At 40.4% G+C, this 20535-nt stretch overlaps 1 protein-coding gene across 1 annotated transcript in view; it reads left to right on the top strand.

The window, feature by feature from the left end:
* Positions 1 to 1587: 1587 nt before the first annotated feature.
* Positions 1588 to 20535, top strand: part of GRB14 (growth factor receptor bound protein 14) — a 126912-nt gene continuing 107964 nt past the window's right edge. The window contains exons 1-2 of the mRNA XM_081242222.1: positions 1588 to 1929; positions 3182 to 3314. Coding sequence (XP_081098348.1) covers positions 1739 to 1929; positions 3182 to 3314 — 324 coding nt within the window. The 5' untranslated portion in view covers positions 1588 to 1738. The remainder of the gene's footprint in view (positions 1930 to 3181; positions 3315 to 20535) is intronic.

Here is a 20535-nt window from a genome sequence, read left to right on the forward strand (position 1 = left end):
CTCTCTTAAAACCCACATACGGAATCCAGACCATACTTCAGGGAATGGGATGTGAATGAGGGCTTTGCCTGGCACACAGCATCAATATGTTAGCTATAATCATGATTAGTAGTACTGATTTTATCCCTCAGGGGAACTACTGGGCTTAGCCATTGCATTGTATAAAGTGTCCTGCAGACCACACCCAATGTGTGACCCAGGCCAGTACTGCTCTTTATTGGGTCTTAATTTTGACGTCAGAAAAATGAAGAATTTGGATTCTGTAAGCTCTTTGACTCAAAGATTTCCTGCCTCAGTGGAGTACTCCAGGTTTCTCACAGGCTGGGTGAGCAAACCCTGGGTGTCAGCAGTGGTTGGTGCCAAGGGTGTGTGTGTGTGTGTGTGTGTGTGTGTGTGTGTGTGAACACACAGATATGGAGGAGGGGATTTTGCCAGTTTCTTCAGGTGGCAGTGTTTGCCTTTCCCTGGGCAGAGGTTGTGAAGGTTAAGAAAACCTGGTGTAACAGATGCCAGGGACAGATGTTACCTAATTTGGTCAAAGAACAAAGAGTGTGTGAAACGTGAAAATCCCAAACAGTGCAGTGGTATGAGGGCACTCCCAGGAAGAGCAGAAACAGAATTACTACCCAAGAATTCAGAGTAGGGTTGCCTTATCTCAGAGGGTGAGCTTAATGTAATTACCACTTCAAACAGTCTGGATGGTGAGGATGGAATCTTCTGGATTGGAAGCCTGACTGCACTATTACTAGCCCTATGTTGTACCAGGTACTCCATGACACTGAGCCCCAATTTCCTTGACTGTAAAATGGGGTAAACATCTAATTTATGAGGCTGTTGTGAGGTGGAGCAGTACTAGGCAGAGTGGGGACTCAGCAAATGAGAGCTACTCTTATCAGAAGAAAATTAATAATTTTTCTAATTCCCAAGATAACGTCAGGTTTACTCATACCTTACTAAGAATCCTCAAACATCTCAGTAGTTTTCTACACTGATTGTACTCCCTGGTCCCCGTCCACCCCTTCCCCACGCCCGTGTGTTTAGCTGCGGAGTGGAAGGAAGAAGAGGCACGTGGGGGAAAGACTGGGACAAACCTGGGCCCCTGGTCCCCTGGCCTCCAGGCACGGTGGGGCCTGTCATGGCGGCCCGGCGACAGTTTAGGTGATCTCAGACAGCAGAGCAGGAAGAATGAAAGGGTCTGGGGGTCAGGGCTGCCCAGACCCCTGCCCCGCCCGCGGTCGGCCAGGCTAGCCCTGCGCGAGCGCCGGCTCACACGGGTCCCACCTCCCGCGGCGCGGGCCCGCCCCGACTTCGGGCTCAGCCTCGCGCTCGGGCGCCCACCTGGGGAGGCGGCGGCCCGGACCTCGGGCGCCGGTAGCCAGGGCCCCGCGCGGGTGGCGCGGGCTCCGAGCCAGCGCCCCCCAGCGCCCCAGACCCCGAGCGGGGCCCGCCCGGCTCCCTCCCCTCCCCCACTGCGCCTCGCCCCGCCGCCCGCGGCCCCCACCCACCGGCCGCTCCTCCCCTCTCCCCACCCTCCTCCTCCGCCCCCTCCCCTCCCCCGCCGCCTCGCCTACCGCCCGGCCGAGCGTCTGAGCCGCCCCGGCCCGGAGCGCAGGCGGCGAGGCCACCGCACCTGCAGCGTGCTCTGGCTGCCGAGCCGGCACCTCGCCTCCCGCCGCCCGACCTCCTTCTCCCCACGCGCCGGGTCTCCCATGACGCCTGAGCTCCCCGGCCGGCGACAATGACCACTTCCCTGCAAGATGGGCAGAGCGCCACGGGTCGGGCGGCTGCCCGAGACTCGCCGCTGGCCGCCCAGGTGTGCGGCGCTGCCCAGGGGAGGGGCGACGCCCGCGACCTGGTGCCGGCACCCTGGCTGCACGCGCGGGCGCTCCTGCCCCCTCCGGACGGGACCCGCGGCTGTGCTGCAGACAGGTAGGCAGCCCTCGGAGGGCGCGGGGGAGTGTCCTGGGTTGGCAGCCGGCGAAGGGGTGAGGAGGCGGTCCTAGGGGGCGAGCCATGTGCCCAGAGCGGGGCCAAGTTTGTGAAACTCTCTGAAGACAATTGCCTTTGAGCTGTCTCCTACCGGATCAGCAGGACATTGCGATCTCTCGGCGCCTTATAAATAGCATCACCGTTTCATTGAGAGCTTCGGATCTCTCTCGCCTCTGCCCGTCGGTGTGAACTGGGAGGCCGAGCTCCAGGCTGGCCAGCCCTCTTCCTTCTTGCTTCGTGGTCCTGCATTAAAAAAAAAAATCATTTTCTTTCATATATTTAAAAAATCATAGAATAAATGAGTTCACCTCCCACATAGAGTCTTACAGCGACCCTGGAGAGGCAAAGCACGGATTGACATTTGAGCAGTCTTGCTGTTCAGCAGGAAAGAATAGAGGCTTTAAAAGGTTTCCCAGTCTCCATAGCATTCAGCACTAAGTGCCTGTAGAGTTCACAATTTCGCACATACTTCAGGAAAGAAAAAGGATGCAACAATACAAAAATCTGTAGTCCTTTATATTCATACATTTAAGTGGTGTTTTTTTTTTCTTCTTCAGATTTTCAAAGTGCTTCAACTTCACTGAAGTTAAAATTACTCCGCAATGGACTAGAGTACATTAACACTAGCAAGTTCTATTCACTTAACCTTCTCAAAAACACTGCCTTGCAGTTTAGTATCTATAAGCACTTGAAAAATCAACAGACTGTGTGTGGGCAACATTGTGAATGAAATTTGAAGTGCGATGAACCACAGCTATAATTAATAAACCATAACTTCCAAAAGTGATTAGTAAAATAGCATAGGGATGAATTCAGTAAATGTTTATAGACTTTGTCAATTTAGCGGATGCAAAACAATATCTAGCTCCTCAGGATGAGTTTTGCATCAATAATTCTGTAGTATGTATTTCAGCTTCAGGAAAATTATCAGAAGTGCTGGAAATGGGGTTTCCAGGCCTGGTGATTTTTTTTTAAAGGACCCCAAAAAAGGAATACAAAAGAAGATTGATTTATATCAATTAACTAACTTATTTTGACCCATAGAAAGTACACCACAGACCTTTGCCATATACTTTATATAATATTAGTGTTGTCACAGTGGTGCATGCTGGCCTTAACTTTTTAATCCTGACAGCAATTATATTTTACATTCTGTTTTATGTAAATTACATTCTATGTTCTCTTGGTGTAGGAGAAAAAAGAAAGATCTTGATGTTCTGGAAATGCCATCTATTCCAAACCCTTTTCCTGAGCTATGCTGCTCTCCATTTACATCTGTGTTGTCAGCAAGCCTGTTTCCCAAAGCAAATTCAAGGAAAAAACAGGTATGCATTTAAAAGTGTTCTAATTAAAAAATCTTAGGAGTTCTATATCCATTTAATCTTTAAGATACTCTTACACTATTAACAAAGTATCAGCATGGCCTATTTTAAATAACTCTATTGACTGATATAGTTCGTAGCCATTAGTTTCCTTCAGGGTCTCAGTTTTCACATCTGTATAATGGGAACTTTAAAACTTACATGTCAGGCTTTTGGGATGCGTTAAATGAAAGAATATATGTAAAGTACAGAGCCTGGGAGCTATTATTATTCACATTGTAGGTGGGAGAGTTATATATGATAACAGCTGAATGATTTTAAGTCAGAAATTGGAAGGGCTGGCAGTGGTGTTGGGGTGAGAAGGGGATTGACTGGTTCTTTTAATACCTTCTTTAATCTTTCACGTTTTCAACCCAAGCCAATGTTATTTACTAAAGGAAAGTGATAACGGTGAACTGTGGTGAAAGGTAATAGGAGTTTTGGACTCCGCAGGTTTTCTTTCATTTCAGCGAATTCCTCAGTTTGGAGGCTACTGGCTGCAGAAGGCAGGTGACTTGTAAGTGATGATTAGCTTATGAACTTAATTTTTATGATTTTCTCTCTTTTCAAGTTTCTATTTTGGGACTGACTTGAGCAAATTAGACATCAAGGACCAAGCAACTATGGGGAGATCCAAAACAATTATACATTTTTTGAAAAAAAATTAGTGTATCCTAGGATAATCCCACCTCTTTTGAATATGCTTTCTCCCAATTTTGAATCAACAAAACAAAGAGAAGCTTCACTATGCAAAATGTACCTTGTTCTTGCAAGGGTAGAAGCAATAAATTTAAATAGTCAGATGCTTGCAGCAAGGAGAGGGATAATGAACAGAGAGGAGAAGACAGTCAATTATTTTCCCCCATCTGTTGTTCTCTTTCGTTTTTTCAGGACTTTTACTACCTGTGATGGGTTCAGTAATGTGTGTTTATAGTTTTAGGAATGAAGGAAGTGCCCCAGGAAATAGATGAATTCTTGATAACATACAGTAATAATAGAGACAGTAGAGAAGCATTCCATGGGATGTTATATTTTGATGGATGTCTGGTATAATAAGGCTTATATACTTGTTTTTGGTGGGGAGGGAGGGGGTTGCAGTTTAATTGGTACATGTGCTTTTTGGATAAGGATTGGAGAAAGTGGGAGTAAATATTCCTGGAGCAGAGGTATATTCTGAATTAGAGTCTTTGATGGGGGAGGCAAGTCCTTCAGTATGTGGGACTGAGACTTTGGATGGGGAGATGATCAAGGAGGAGACTCTTTCAAGGGCTGTAAAGACAGAGCCCAAGGAAAAAACAGCCCTGCTGAAATGTCTGGGCCTTTTAAGAGCTTGGCTTTGGGGTTAAGATATAAGATGGGAATGTAGATGATAGATTTGTCTGTGCGTCATGGTGGTGGAAAAAATCGATTTTGGACTGTCCCTATGACCCAGAATGGGAAAAGGAAATATCTAATGATGGCGTAATAGGCATTTGGGGAATTTAATACATTGTTTCCCTATTTATGGAGGGCCTGCTATGTTCCTTGCACCATCCTAGGCACTGAGGCACTGAGCTGGGCAAAAATGCCATTCGAAGGGTGTTTATCAAGGTGGGACTTTGATTCGGGGTTGGGTTAAGACTTAGGAATTGAACAGAGGAAGGAGAGAGGACGGGGTCTACTCCGACTTTAATTTTGTGAATGAGCACTGGGAGAATGCCTCATCTACCAGATGTGTCCAAGGGGCAGCGTTTGTTTTGAATAGGGAAAGAATGTTTTATGCTTAAGTTAATAGAGGGAGAAAAATGAGAAAGAGAGTGGGTGTGAGTGTCAGGATCAAGTAAAGGTTGTGGCCTAAGTATGGGTAGTCATCAGCCTAGAGTAAGACGTCTGATCTTGGGGAATAACATTTCTTCAGGTCAGGTTTAGCAAATCGGCAACATGGGAAAAGGGTGCTATGCTACCCTTGACTCTGACCGGTTTCCTGCTTCGGCCTTGTGTCCTGTTTCCACGATGACCTTTTCAGAGAGCACTGCGCCCACACAGACAGCTGTGCTGTTGCAGGAGCAGAGTTCTGGCCTGACTCCTGGAGACCAGTCCCAAAGGGGTGTTTCCACCTGAGAAGTGCCTTTCCTGCTCCCTCTGTCTTCCTTGGCCCAAAGGTTGGGGGTCCCCATGAAGAGAAGTTTATCCCAGAGTTGGGGAAGAGGAAGGTTCCTTTTCTCATTCTTTTATGTTCCCTTTTCCCCACCTGGACTTTGCATTTAGAACTGATCCTTTGTTTTTATTCCTTTGTATATGCTCAGTTCTTTGGAATGAGGGAGGTTTTGGGAACAGATGACTCTGTCAGTAATTCTCCCAAGCTCAGTGTCTTTGTGACACAGATTACCCTTTTACAAGATGATATTTCAGGCCCAATTATCTCTGACCTTTGGTTGAGATGAGGTAAATGACTATATGTGCTAGGTTTTTATTGGCTATTATTTATGACTGAAACATTATAGGAGATGATGTCTCATTTCTTTATCGTCTCTCTTTCATTTGTTTTGCTTAACCATTACAGTCATTTTAGCAATTATTTTCTCCCCATAGAAAAAGTGAAGAATTGCACTTGTTACTTATAAATAAATGACCAGAAAGTTTGAAAGAATCCAGACTGGAAATGTTAAATTTCATGTGGCCTTTCAAAACCACAGTCAAAAATCATTTTACAGGCCATAAATATTTTTCTTATTTTACAATTTGGGATGTCTCCATAGTGCATGAGTGGTAAAATGCATTGAAGCTGCAAATAGGATATGCTTTATCTCTTTTTGCAAATAAAATGTCTCAAAGTATACAATACTGTATGCTTGCAGTATTTTTATTTTAAAATAAGAACTAGATTGAGATAAAATCTGGATTCTTTATTCCCTCTCCCCACTTTTGTTTAATAGTACTGGCCAGATATATTTTTAAAGCATATTTCTTTGTGTTTATCAATGAAGCAGATTTAAAGTGTATGTTCCATATACATGGTTCAGAAAAGTTACCTGCAATTTAAATTTTATATGAAAAGTGACTTAACCTATGAATTTAGGTGTCTTACTTTTTTTTCTATTTCTGATTGAAATTTACCGGGAAATCATGCTTTAGCACTTATTATTTGAAGAAGGGGAAAGAATAAGATATATTTAGCCCTTGCAAAAGAATCAGTTCTTTTCTCGAGTTTGTCTCCCCCCAGGTTATTTTTGTGCTTGGACTCAGTTTGTGTAGTAGCTCTGCTTAATTGCTTTCCAGGATTTATGTAAGATAACTAATTCAAAATAAAGCTACTGAAGACTTTAAAGATAAAAAATCACCTGTGAAAAACAGTGTGTCATGGAATGTTCAAGCTGGAAGAGATATTTGAGATCATCTAGGTGAAGCACTCTTCTTTTACAGATGAGTAAGTTGAGGCTAAGAAATGGTATGTGGCTGATGGTGTCACAGCTAGGACCTGAAAATCGGATTTCTTTTAATTTTAAAAATTTTTATTAAAAATTATTTTTAAATTGAAGTATATAAAGTGAGATATAACATTAATTTCAGGTGTACAAGATACTGATTTGATATTTGTATATATTCTGAAATGATCACAATAAGTATAGTTAACATCTATCCATACATAGTTACAGATTTTTTTTTCTGGTGATGAGAACTTTTAAGATCTACTCTTTTAGCAACTTTCAAATATACAATACAGTATTATTAATTATAGTCACCATGCTGTGCATTACATCCCCATGACTTATTTATTTTTAACATCTTTACTGGAGTATAATTGCTTTACAATGTTGTGTTAGTTTCTGCTGTATAACAAAGTGAATCAGCTATATGTATACATATATCCCCATATCTCCTCCCTCTTGCGTCTCCCTCCTACCCTCCCTATCCCACCCCTCTAGGTGGTCACAAAGCACCGAGCTGATCTCCCTATGCTATGCGGCTGCTTCCCACTAGCTATCTATTTTACATTTGGTAGTGTATATATGTCCATGCCACTCTCTCACTTTGTTCCAGCTTCTGCTTCTTCCTCCCCATGTCCTCAAGTCCATTCTCTACATCTGCATCTTTATTCCTGTCCTGCCCCTAGGTTCTTCAGAACCATTTTTTTTTTTTTTAGATTCCATATATATGTGTTAGCATACGGTATTTGTTTTTCACTTTCTGACTTACTTCACTCTGTACAACAGACTCTAGGTCCATCCACCTCACTACAAATAACTCAGTTTCGTTTCTTTTTATGGCTGAGTAATATTCCATTGTATATATGGGCCACATCTTCTTTATCCATTCATCTGTCGATGGACACTTAGGTTGCTTCCATGTCCTGGATGTTGTAAATAGAGCTGCAATGAACATTGTGGTACTTGACTCTTCTTGAATTATGGTTTTCTCAGGGTATATGCCCAGTAGTGGGATTGCTGGGTCGTATGGTATTTCTAGTTTTAGCTTGTTAAGGAACCTCCATACTGTTCTCCATAGTGGCTGTATCAATTTACATTCCCACCAACAGTGCAAGAGGGTTCCCTTTTCTCCACACCCTCTCCAGCATTTATTGTTTGTAGATTTTTTGATGATGACCATTCTGACTGGCGTGAGGTGATACCTCATTGTAGTTTTTTTTTTTTTTTTTTTTTTTTCTGCTGTACACGGACCTCTCACTGCTGTGGCCTGTCCTGCTGCAGGGCACAGGGTCCGGACACGCAGCCTCAGCGGCCATGGCTCACGGCCCCAGCCGCTCCGCGGCATGTGGGATCCTCCCGGCCCGGGGCACGAACCCGCATCCCCTGCATCAGCAGGCGGACTCTCAACCACTGTGCCACCAGAGAAGCCCCCTCATTGTAGTTTTGATTTGCATTTCTCTAATGATTAGTGATGTTGAACATCCTTTCATGTGTTTGTTGGCAATCTGTATATCTTCTTTGGAGAAATGTCTGTTTAGGTCTTCTGCCCATTTTTAGATTGGGTTGTTTGTTTTTTTGATTACAAGCTGTATGAGCTGCCTGTAAATTTTGGAGATTAATCCTTTGTCAGTTTCTTCATTTGTAAATATTTTCTCCCATTCTGAAGGTTGTCCTTTCGTCTGTTTATGGTTTCCTTTGCTGGGCAAAAGCTTTTAAGTTTCATTACGTCCCATTTGTTTATTTTTGTTTTATTTCCATTTCTCTAGGAGGTGGGTCAAAAAGGATCTTGCTGTGATTTATGTCATAGAGTGTTCTGCCTATGTTTTCCTCTCAGAGTTTGATAGTGTCTGGTCTTACATTTAGGTCTTTAATCCATTTTGAGTTTATTTTTGTGTATGGTGTTAGGGAGTGTTCTAATTTCATTCTTTTACACGTAGCTGTCCAGTTTTCCCAGCACCACTTATTGAAGAGGCTGTCATTTCTCCATTGTGTAATCTTGCCTCCTTTATCAAAAATAAGGTGACCATATGTGCATGGGTTTATCTCTGGGCTTTCTATCCTGTTCCATTGATCAATATGTCTGTTTTTGTGCCAGTACCATACTGTCTTGATTACTGTAGCTTTGTAGTATAGTCTGAAGTCCAGGAGCCTGATTCCTCCAGCTCCATTTTTCTTTCTCAAGATTGCATTGGCTATTCGGGGTCTTTTGTGTTTCCATACAAATTGTGAAATTTTTTGTTCTAATTCTGTGAAAAATGCCATTGGTTGTTTGATAGGGATTTCATTGAATCTGTAGATTGCTTTGGGTAGTATAGTCACTTTCACAATGTTGATTCTTCCAATCCGAGAACATGGTGTATCTTTCCATCTGTTTGTATCATCTTTAATTTCTTTCATCAGTGTCTTATAGTTTTCCGCATACAGGTCTTTTGTCTCCTTAGGTAGGTTTATTCCTAGGTATTTTATTCTTTTTGTTGCAGTGGTAAATGGTAGTGTTTCCTTAATTTCTCTTTCAGAGTTTTCATCATTAGTGTATAGGAATGCAAGAGATTTCTGTGCATTAATTTTGTATCCTGCTACTTTACCAAATTCATTGATTAGCTCTAGTAGTTTTCTGATAGCATCTTTAGGATTCTCTATGTATAGTATCATGTCATCTGCAAACAGTGACAGCTTTACTTCTTTTCCGATTTGGATTCCTTTTATTTCTTTTTCTTCTTTGATTGCTGTGGCTAAAACTTCTAAAACTATGTTGAATAATAGTGGTGAGAGTGCACAACCTTGTCATGTTCCTTATCTTAGAGGAAATGGTTTCAGTTTTTCACCATTGAAAATGATGTTGGCTGTGGGTTTGTCATATATGGCCTTTATTATGTTGAGGTATGAAAATTGGATTTTTTGAGGCTTTGACAGCCCTTTCTTAGGATGGTACAATTTCCACAGAAATTGAGAACCATAAGAGTAGCACGGTAATAAACCTATATCAATTGTTGTTAGTTACAACTCTGCCCATAATACAAAAGCAGAGGCAACAAATGCCATTTGATAATTTCCACCTAAGGACCTGGATTCCTTTTTTTTTTTTTTTTTCCTTCCACAAATATAACTGTCTCTTTGTGGTTTTTTTCCTGTAGCTTTTTTCTATCTTCTTCCTAAAATTGATATGAAAAATCTATCAAATAATTGATCTATGAACAAGTAAGGTTTATTAGTTTTATTAATAACCAGATTTTGTGTGTAGTTTACAGTCCACAGTCACACTAAAGCCAGGAAGTGGGTCTGTCATCCACACTTAAAATTTTTTTTTAAAGTACATAAACAGGAAGTGATTTGCCCATGCTTCCACAGTTTAGATAAAGGGAGATAAAAAAGAATGTCATTTCTGAATGTGTTTGCCCCTCACCACACTGTTTTTGGTTTATTCCGTATTGAGTTAAACCTTTTTTTTATCTCAGGAAAATAAAAACCATCTTCCAAATAATTAAGAAATTATTTTCCACATGCTCTGCCTTTGATTTCGTTTTCATCTCACATGTCAGGTACTATCAAAAAATAAGTCCATCTCTGTCCCCAAATTAAATGGCCTCTGATGTCATTCCTTCATGATGTCAGTAACGATCTTAATTTGTAAGGTGGGGAACTTGTATGTGTGGTTCTTGTGTGGCTGCTGCATTATCCAAACTCAAATATTCATTTCTCCAATATACACAGAAGTAGAAAGCAATGAACTATGCCCTCATATTCTCGTTTTCCAGATTCAGCATTTATCAAGATTTTGTCTCATTTACTTCATCTATTCCTTTTTGAAATTTTTATTGTATTTGTTGAAGTACAATAAATAAATTACTTAAAAAAAAGTAAAACCTGGACATCCTGTCACTGAATCCCTACCTAGTTTTGTGTGCATTGCTGAAAAGTACATTTTTTCATTTAACCAACATGCCATTATTCCCTAACAAAAATAAAAATTCCTTGGTATCATTTAAAATCATTCATAATCAAATTGTCTTAGTTGGAATGATACATGAAATCCTCAAATTACAAGCTGGTTATGTTTCAAAATCTTTAAATTAGGTGTTTGGCAATTTAAATTTATGTAAACAGCATATTAATTGTATTTAAGTCCCCTCGGCCATTTTACAAAATCCTATATAATGTAAAATGAAACGTAAATTTCATATATTTGCAGAAAATATAACAGACACTTTCTCCATTCTCTCTCTTTTGTTTTCCCATAAAAACAGCACATAGTCTCTGCTTCTTTTTCTAAATCCATTTCATCCTCTGACATTTCTCTACAGTCTTGCTTATCTTGATTGCATGTCACTGCATGTGGCCCCCAGTGGCTACCCCTGTTGGAATAAATATTTCCTCCTATTACTGGTTTAGCATGTGGTAACTGACTGGAATCTATCTTCGGAGAGAGCTGTTAACCCAGTGTGTTCCACTCTTATTCAGTCAGCTTTGGCCAAGGGGAAACAGGGACCTGGACCGTTGCTCACTCAGCAAGGGTTATGGAACAGATTCTGTGAGTAGGAAGTGCAAGTCCAGTAGGTATGATGTATGGAGGTGGGGAGGGAATCAATGGACAACTAGTACCCTGGGGAAGAAAAGCTCAAGCAAAAAACAGTTGACACACAAACAAATTCTTATAATATATGAATGATACACGGTAACCCACTGATTAATTTGGCTGACTTAGCCTCCACAGTTCACAGTATCCAACACCTTTGCCTCAAATCATTTAATTCACATGAAGGGCATTTATTTGACAGTGGTTTCAGTTGATGCCACCCTTCAGTGATGGTCATCTTCCTTGGTCCTTGTCCTGAGCCTGCATCTTATTGAGGTCCCTTGGCCTCTGATGACAGGAGCTATCAACTCAGGATCCTCCCTACTTCATGCTAGTTACCTTTGTCTGTAACAGAAGACAGCTGTCTCTTCCTATTTTAAAACTTAAATCGCCTAGCAGATCTTTTGCTCATCAAGGTTTTATTTCCAGTTTGAAGGTTGCCTCTAATTTTTAGTTAATTTGCAGGATACACTTGCAGTCCAACCTTTATCTGCAACATGACTTTTATTTTTTACTTCTTTGAAAGCTCAGCTTCTGATTTGTTTTTCCCTAGGGGCATATATTATGTTCTACCAGGAGAAGGAAAATTGGAGTCATTCATGGTTCAATATAAATGTGGATCTTAGTATAAAAAAGCTTTCTGCAGTTTTATGGTTGTTGCTTTGAATCATGTCAGCTTATATGGCATAGTAATAAACTCCATTGTATAAGTATACACTGATTTGAGTGAGGATAAGCAGACTTGGAAATTGTCCTTTTAGTACTCAAGGTAAGGGATGGGTCAATGGAGAACCTAGGAAATGGCCACATGTCTTTGCCAATGAAAGGGAGCAGAAGGGAAGCTTCCAGAGTCTGTTTAGAAGACAAATGGGTGAGCTGACATAGGGAGAGCATCTTTTACTTCTTGTCCTCCCCTTTGCTTCCACTCTTTGAGTAGTTTTCAAAGCCACAGAGAAAATAAACACAAATAGGAGGATTAACATTCTTAACTAGTTTACAAATGCTTCTGTCTATTCCAAAAGATCCTTTTTAAGTTGGCTGTTGATTCACATGTATTTTTCCATAGATGTAATGTTAGATGTGGTGGTTAGGTTGTTAGGGCAGACAGTAAAAGTTTTTTTAACCCACAATAGCTCCCCCAGATGGTAGATTTACAACATCCTATGTGCCAGTTTTTAATACAGTTTCTATGGAAAGATGTGGGGCCATATGATGTAATTGAAAGATACTGGACTAGGAATCCACAAACTTAGTTTTTAATATGGTCCTGCTGCTGCTGAGTGATGTGATATGAGCCTATTAACCACACTTTCTGGGCCTGAGAGTGCTACAATTTTATTCTATTCCTAAAGCAAGTGATTCTAATGGCTCTTGAAGTACTAATGATTCCATAGTAGACGGGAGGCTTTTTTGATCCCATTGGCCCCAGCAGTTCCCTCTCAGTCTTTGTTCAGATCTTTTCACGTGGTTACCACACCTCCATTGATGAAGAGAACATTTGGGTGCCATGGGGCAAGGTGCACAGGAGCCACCTTTATGGAGATGATGTGGGCAGGAAGGAGCTAGTTAAACTCGAAATTGTGCATCAAAGTCTAGGTCCAAATAATAGAGAGTCAGAAAAAGTATTGTATCTGGGAGGGGCCAGATTGGGTGGTGAAACTGTATTTAAACTTAGAAATAAGGGTATGAGATTAGATATGAACATTGGAGGCTGGCATAGGTTCAGTATGCACCTGGTTGTGCTTGGCTTACAGGGTTTGAGGTAGTTATAACTTCTAAGTCCTTCTCTAAAAAACTCTTGCTCAAGTCATCCACTTGATCACTCAAGCCAAAACCCAAGGAGTCCTCTTTCTGGCCTTCTGTTAAGTACTGCTACATCTTTCATCACAATATACTTGAATCCATAAACTTCTCTCCGTCTCCACTGCTACCATCTCAACTTGAGCTACTGTCTTCTGACATCTAGGCACCTTATAAATGGCCTCCTTGCTTCTATTGATACTTTAGCTTATTTTGGTCCATTTTCCATACACTTGCTAGAAATGCACTTTTAGAAATGTAGATCATATTATCTCACTCCCTAGTTGAAAACTTTTTGATAGCTTAGGATAAAATTCAAAATTCTACCTTGGTCTACAGGATTCTATGTGGTTTGGCTTCTGCCTATGTCTTAAACTGTACTTGCATTCTACTCTTTATTCATTATACTCCAGCCACAGTAGAGGGACAGTCCTACCTGAATGTGAACTTGGCAAGCTTTTTTCTACCTCAGAGCCTTGAGCTTGGCTGTTTCCTCCATCTGGAACCTTTTTTCCTGGTTCTTTACAAAGCTGACTCTTCTTTATTCTTTAGATATCAGCATAAGATCATCTCATCAAGGAGGCCTTTTTTGACTAAAGTATCCCTCTACACAGTTTGTTTGTTTTTTCCATCCTATCACATTTCCTAGTACATTTCCTTGGTTGTACTTACCATAATCTGAATTGCCTCATTTATTTATTTGCTCTAATTACTGTTTTTCTTTCCAAATAAAATGCTTTGGTTTTGTTGTTCTTGGGTTCTTTCCTTAAAAGAATGAATGCGTAAATGGATTAATGAAGATAAGTAGTTAAAACCAATTTAACAAATTATATTTTGACATGTTTATTCTAATCATGATTAATCATCTTCCTCCTCTTCATCAAATTTTAAAACGTATTTCTAATTTTGTTAACAGATTCTATTAACAAAAACAGGGCTTCCCTGGTGGCGCAGTGGTTGAGAGTCCGCCTGCCGATGCAGGGGACACGGGTTCGTGCCCCGGTCTGGGAGGATCCCACATGCCGCGGAGCGGCTGGGCCCGTGAGCCATGGCTGCTGAGCCTGCGCGTCCGGAGCCTGTGCTCTGCAGGGGGAGAGGCCACAACAGTGAGAGGCCCGCCTACCGCAAAAAAAAAAAAAAACAAAGTTATATACTAGGCTCCAGGACCAGTGAGATTTCAGCAGTATATGTCTTTTGCTTCCGTTACACGCATAGGAAATTTTGATCGTGTGTAATGACATTAACGGATATCTTTCTGATTTTATTTTATTTTATTTTATTTATTTTATTTTTTTGCGGTACGCGGGCCTCTCACTGTCGGGGCCTCTCCCGTTGCGGAGCACAGGCTCCGGACGCGCAGGCTCAGCGGCCATGGCTCACAGGCCCAGCCACTCCGCGGCATGTGGGATCCTCCCAGACCGGGGCACGAACCCGTGTCCCCTGCATCGGCAGGCGGACTCTCAACCACTGCGCCACCAGGGAAGCTCTATATTTCTGATTTTAATCATTATTCTTATCTAATGGAATTGTAAGTGAAAAGTGCATGGTGAATTGTTATACTTCCAGGGTATAGTGTTAAAAATCCACACATTAGGAAAAAATTAAGTGGAATATCAATTGGGTTTATAATACGGGTCTCTTCGAGCAAGAAGTAGTTGTTAGCAAATGTTTTGTTACCTGTTAATGTCATTGGTAAATGATTTAGGCCAGTGCTCATGCTGTAGAAATGGGGAGACACATACACCATGGATATACATGAAGACTTTCCAAGAGATTTACAAACTCAAAGATTTAAGATAACCAGCTTTCAGATCCTCATCTTCCATTTGTACTTTTTCCTAAAACCCACCTGTGTTCACAGTAACATTCTCACTTGGTGCATTACCCCGGGCATGTAAAACTCTAGGGCATCACACACAGGGAAAGCTTCCTTTAATGATGAATCAAAGTACCATGAATCAGAAGGGGTTCTTGTCTTTTTATGCCTTATATTTCTGTTAAGGGAAGACATAGTTAGAAATAAGGATTTTGGCTAGTGTTGAAACATTCTAAATTCAGATATATGATGATGTGATGGGAGTAATGACAATTTTCATTTTTTATTTTTCAATTTTCACTTACTGACTTCAGTTCTTCCCTCTACTGACTGTTGTCAAACATATATAGCCTTTGAGGGAGAGTTTCCTAAGAACAAAGCAAGTAGCACACCAGTGGGAAATACTGAATGCTGAAAATGGCCTTTTGTGATGTATTTTCCACTATTCTCACCACTTGAGACACATCCACAGCTGAAAAAAAATGCGCCTACAAATATCTGATGTTATATATAGGTTAGTGCTGTGGGTGAGGGAAGTTCTCTGGGAAGCTGACTTGGAGCCTAGGTTTGCCTGCAGGAAGTTTACTGGGGCTCAGAGCCCTTGGAAACAATGCCTATAGGATGGACACAGGGACAAGTTGGGCTGCAGTGCAGCCACAAGGGGCATCAATGGCCTTACAGAATTGTTCAGAATTAGGGCACAGAGGCTGGGCTGCCCTGCAAGGACCTGATCTTGGGCATGGTGGCTCTCTTCAGCTGAGAGCAATGGCAGGCGGGGAGGACTTAGCTGGGTCTTAGTGGCTGACACACTAACAGCTGGGAGAATTAGTGCTTCACTCCTGAAGGGAGCAGGCTTGGACGGTGTGCTGCAGCATCTACAATAGTTAGTAGTTCGGATTATTTTAAATGTAACAGAAATCCTGTTTGAGACTACCAAATTTTTGAAGATAAATTGGATAAAACTCAAGGATATAATTTGTACATAATTTCTTTCAGATCTTGTGTCTTAATATTGTCCTGTTTTATCAAATCATATAATGAAATATTAATTCCAGTCAGTTCCCATCCTATTTTATCATAAAATATGTTAATATTTTCCACTTTCTATTAATAAAATATACTAGCTGCTAGACTAATTTTTAAAAGTATATACCAGGGCTTCACTGGTGGCACAGTGGTTGAGAGTCCGCCTGCCTATGCAGGGGATGCGGATTCCTGCCCCTGTCCGGGAGGATCCCACATGCCACGGAGCGGCTGGGCCTGTGAGCCATGGCCACTGAGCCTGCGCGTCCACGTCCGGAGCCTGTGCTCCGCAACGGGAGAGGCCGCAACAGTGAGAGGCCCACGTACCACAAAAAAAAAAAAAAAAGTATATACCATTTGCTTTCATTAAAACCATAAGAAAATTTTATCATGATGAATACTACAATTAATGAAGCTGTTTCTAATTTTATACTTAATTGTTAAAAATTACATCCAAAAGCTGGTAATCAAGGTAGAAATCTACACTCACACAACTGCCAAAGGAACTCCATGGCCTTCCTAGCACTTTGTCATACTCCTCAGAACTCCTAATTCTGTATTATTTTAATTTTGAGAGCTTTCAGCTATTTCTTTTAAAAGATATATTCCATAATGAATTTTTAGTGGTCTTTAAAATATTTTTTCTCAGAATGCATATTGATAACTCTGTTTGAATTGAAAAGTAAAGTTGGACTCTATTTGATAGAACATTAATCTGATTTGGCTGATTGATTTGAGAGTGAGGACTAACTTTTCCAATTATATGGTTGACATTTTTCTTAAACTGATTGAACTAAATTTACAGTCCTAAACTTTTGTTTTAATGTTTAACTTAGAAGGATTAAAAAATATTTTTATTGAAGTATAGTTGATTTACAATGTTGCATTAGTTTCTGGTGTACAGCAAAGTGATTCAGTTTTATATATATGTATATTCTTTTTCATATTCTTTTCCACTATGGTTTATTACAGGATACTGATTATATAGTAGTTTGTACCTGCTAATCCCAAACTCCTAATTTATCCTTCCCCTATTCCCTTTTCCCTTTGGTAACTATAAGTTTGTTTCTATGTCTGTGAGTCTGTTTCTGTTTTGTAGATAAGTTCATTTGTATCGTATTTTAGATTCCACATATAAGTGATATCATATGATATTTGTCTTTCTATATCTGGCCTACTTCACTTAGTGTGAAGAGATTCACACTTAGAGATTCACCTAGTGAATCTCTAGGTCCACCCGTGTTGCTGCAAGTGGCATTATTTCATTCTTTTTATGGCTGAGTAATATTTCCATTTCTATATACATATCACATCTTCTTTATCCATTCATCTGTTGGTTGCTTCCATGTCTTGGCTACTGTAGATAGTATACATCCCTAAAGTTTTAATGAAAATACATTTAAAGCACATTATAAGACAAAAGCATTTTATTAAGAAAATTGGAAATAATGCAAAAGCCTCATCAATATGTTGGTTTAGCCAAAGTGTGATAAAATTAACACTTTTCCCTCATATTTTTCTGAGTGTTTTACTTTGAACAAAGTATATTTAAGTGAAAGAGTACCATATTGTTAATGGTAAAGCCTTGTTGATAAATTGTCCAGAAATTGAGAAAATGAATGAATACGATTGGGTAACAAATCTTTTCCAAGTCAGGTAGTTTACATTCATTGTTTTCAGTTACATTATAAGAAACCTTAGTTGATTTACTGGATGATGGATCATTAAAAACTATTTTTAGCTCAGATGGAGTTCAAAGATTGACATTGCCTTCTACTACCTCTGCACTCTTTTCTCCCTTACTCGGCTTAGTTTTTCTCTCTAGCACTTACTGTAATCTGGCATGTTACATGTTCACACATGTATCTGTTTATTCTCCCATTGCCTTTTCCCACTAGAACATGAGCCCTGTGAGGGCAGGGACTTTGTTTTATATACTACTCAATCTCCAGCAGATAGAGCAATGCCTGGCATTTAATAGTCCCTCAGTAAATTTTGTTGAATGAAAGAATAAATGAATGAATTAATGCATGGGGAAGGAGCAGAGGAAGTAGTTATTATTAAGGGAAGGAATGAGGGAATATTTGAGAATGTACTGATAGTTTAATATAAATGATAAAGAGTTTGGAAGGAAACTTAGGAATGTGAATTTAGTTTAGTTACTGGGAGAAGTCTGATATTGTTAGATGTTAAAAGAGATCCTCATCAGGATAAACATTTGAGTATTGATTTACCACTATTAGCACATTCTAACTTTGGGTAACCCCTGCTTAGAATAAATACTGTTCTTTGCCTCTTTGGTCTCCTTATAAGCATTTTCAGTCTTACCAGCCCAGGAGTGCCTGTTAAAAAGCATGTATGCTTTATGGGACTAAGTCCAGTAAAAGCTTTTCAATCAACCCACATTCACAGTGGAAGATTACTTTCATTCTTGGGAAGGATGACACATGCGTGTGAAGCCAGTATTCAGATGAAAGGGGTACTTTCATATTATTTAACTGTGTATTGGCAAGACTCGGGCCAGTATCTGGTTTCTCTTTAGAGGCATTTTGCATTATATTACAGTACTCTTACTGTGCTGTGCCAGGGAAATTAAGATCAGCTGGAACACTCTGTAGGTCATTGGCTTAGACTCTTAGGGCACTGGGAACTTGATGTTTTGTTTTCATGACCTCATTTAGGCTGAACCTGTCTTTGTCTCAAAGGCATAAGGGCCCCTTTACCAAACCATGTTTGTACCTTGGGAAATGTATGGGAAAGGTTTAGAGAAAAGTGATTTGAAAGTATTGGGTCAACCTCCATGTAAAGAGTACTTGATAAATTAGGACTCTTTAGTCAAGAAAGATGAGGAGGTGGTATAAGTAAAGTCCCCTCAACATGGATGTAGCCATCCAATTCCATGAAATCTGAAACATACTTTGAAGGTTAAAGAAGATAGTTTTTTTTTTTTTTTTTTTTTTTCTTTTTGCGGTATGCGGGCCTCTCACTGCTGTGGCCTCTCCCGTTGCGGAGCACAGGCTCCGGATGCGCAGGCCCAGTGGCCGTGGCTCACGGGCCCAGCCGCTCCGCGGCACATGGGATCCTCCCAGACCGGGGCACGAACCCGTATCCCCTGCATCGGCAGGCGGACTCTCAACCACTGCGCCACCAGGGAGGCCCAGAAGATAGTTTTAAGAAAAATGAAAGGAAGAAATGTTTACAGGTCATGTTGCAGTTCACGGGCCTTGTGCTCTGGCAGATGCTTTCTGCAGAGATTTCCAGAGGACGTCACTCTTGTGGAATGAAGCGCCTCCTCCATGTTTCTCAAAGTGGGAGTATATGGCGTATATATGCATATGGGGTGTGTGCGGATTGTGGGAGGTCCATATGGGAAGTTGCACAATAAACATGGAACACTTTTCTAGAACAATAATTTTAATTGAAAATAAGAGAAAACAGTTTTATATTAAAATAAACATTCCTGTTTTTATGAATAGAATGCATAATTTACATGGATTTTTAAGGACAAATTATATACCTTAGAGTTATTGCCTACCCTGAGATGGCAAGGGCTGTGTAATGACTTTCTTTTGCATTTTTGGTAGTTCTGATGGAAAAATTTGAGAAACACTAGTGTGGTTTTCAGGTCTGTGGGAAGTGGCTTTTTGTAATCCTCAGGAGGATAGGTTATCATCTCTCATTTCCTTCTCAGTTCTTCTTTCTTGCTAAAGCTTCTCTGATTTTATTGGTACCTATATCATTAATATCGAGGATATTGGGTTATTAAACATTTGAAGTGTTTTTCCTACTCGGCTTTCCTGCAGCTTGGCAGGAAATTGCTCTCACTAAAATCTCTAAAGACCACCATATTCCTGAAGACCTACTTCAGTGCTTATTTTGATATCTCAGCAGTTTGGGGCATTTTTGACTACTCTTTCCTTCTTGAAACATTCTCTTGGCTTCTACTTCTTACAGGTCTCTGTTGGAGGATCTTAGTGTTGGTGTTCCTTAGGGTTTTATACTACAGCTTTTTGTTTTCATTTTACTGCCAGAGTGATCTCATCTACTCCCATGGCCTCAATTACAGTCTACATATAAGTCTAGACTAGGTTATCCTGGGCTGCTTGCACAATCTCTTCATTTGTACAGTCCATAGACATCACACACTCAGCATATTCCAAACCGAATTAATACTTTTCCTCTAAAACTTACTTCTTCTCTTGTGTTGCCCTTCATTGGGAATGACATGCTCTCTACTTACACTAGAAAATCAGAAATCTTGGTTCTCTTTTGGCTGCTCCCTATTCCTCTGTCTCCTCATTCAATTGGTTACAAAGTCCTCTTGGAAAAACAACTGTTGAATTTATGCATTTTTTACAACCTCTCTGCCATTGTCAGAGTTCAGACTGAATCATCTCATAATTACTTTGAGAGTCTCCTCACTGATTACTCTGTTTTTAGTCTTGTTCTGCTCCTAGAAGTGTAACATGCTTAATATAATTTTTTTTAAATTGAGGAGCTAAAATTCATATAACATAAAATTAACCATTTTAAAGCGTACAATTCAGTGGCATTTAGTACTTTTAC

This window comes from Mesoplodon bidens, assembly GCF_964165515.1.
Source record: "Mesoplodon bidens genome assembly, chromosome: 8".
Classification (NCBI taxonomy): domain Eukaryota; kingdom Metazoa; phylum Chordata; class Mammalia; order Artiodactyla; family Ziphiidae; genus Mesoplodon; species Mesoplodon bidens.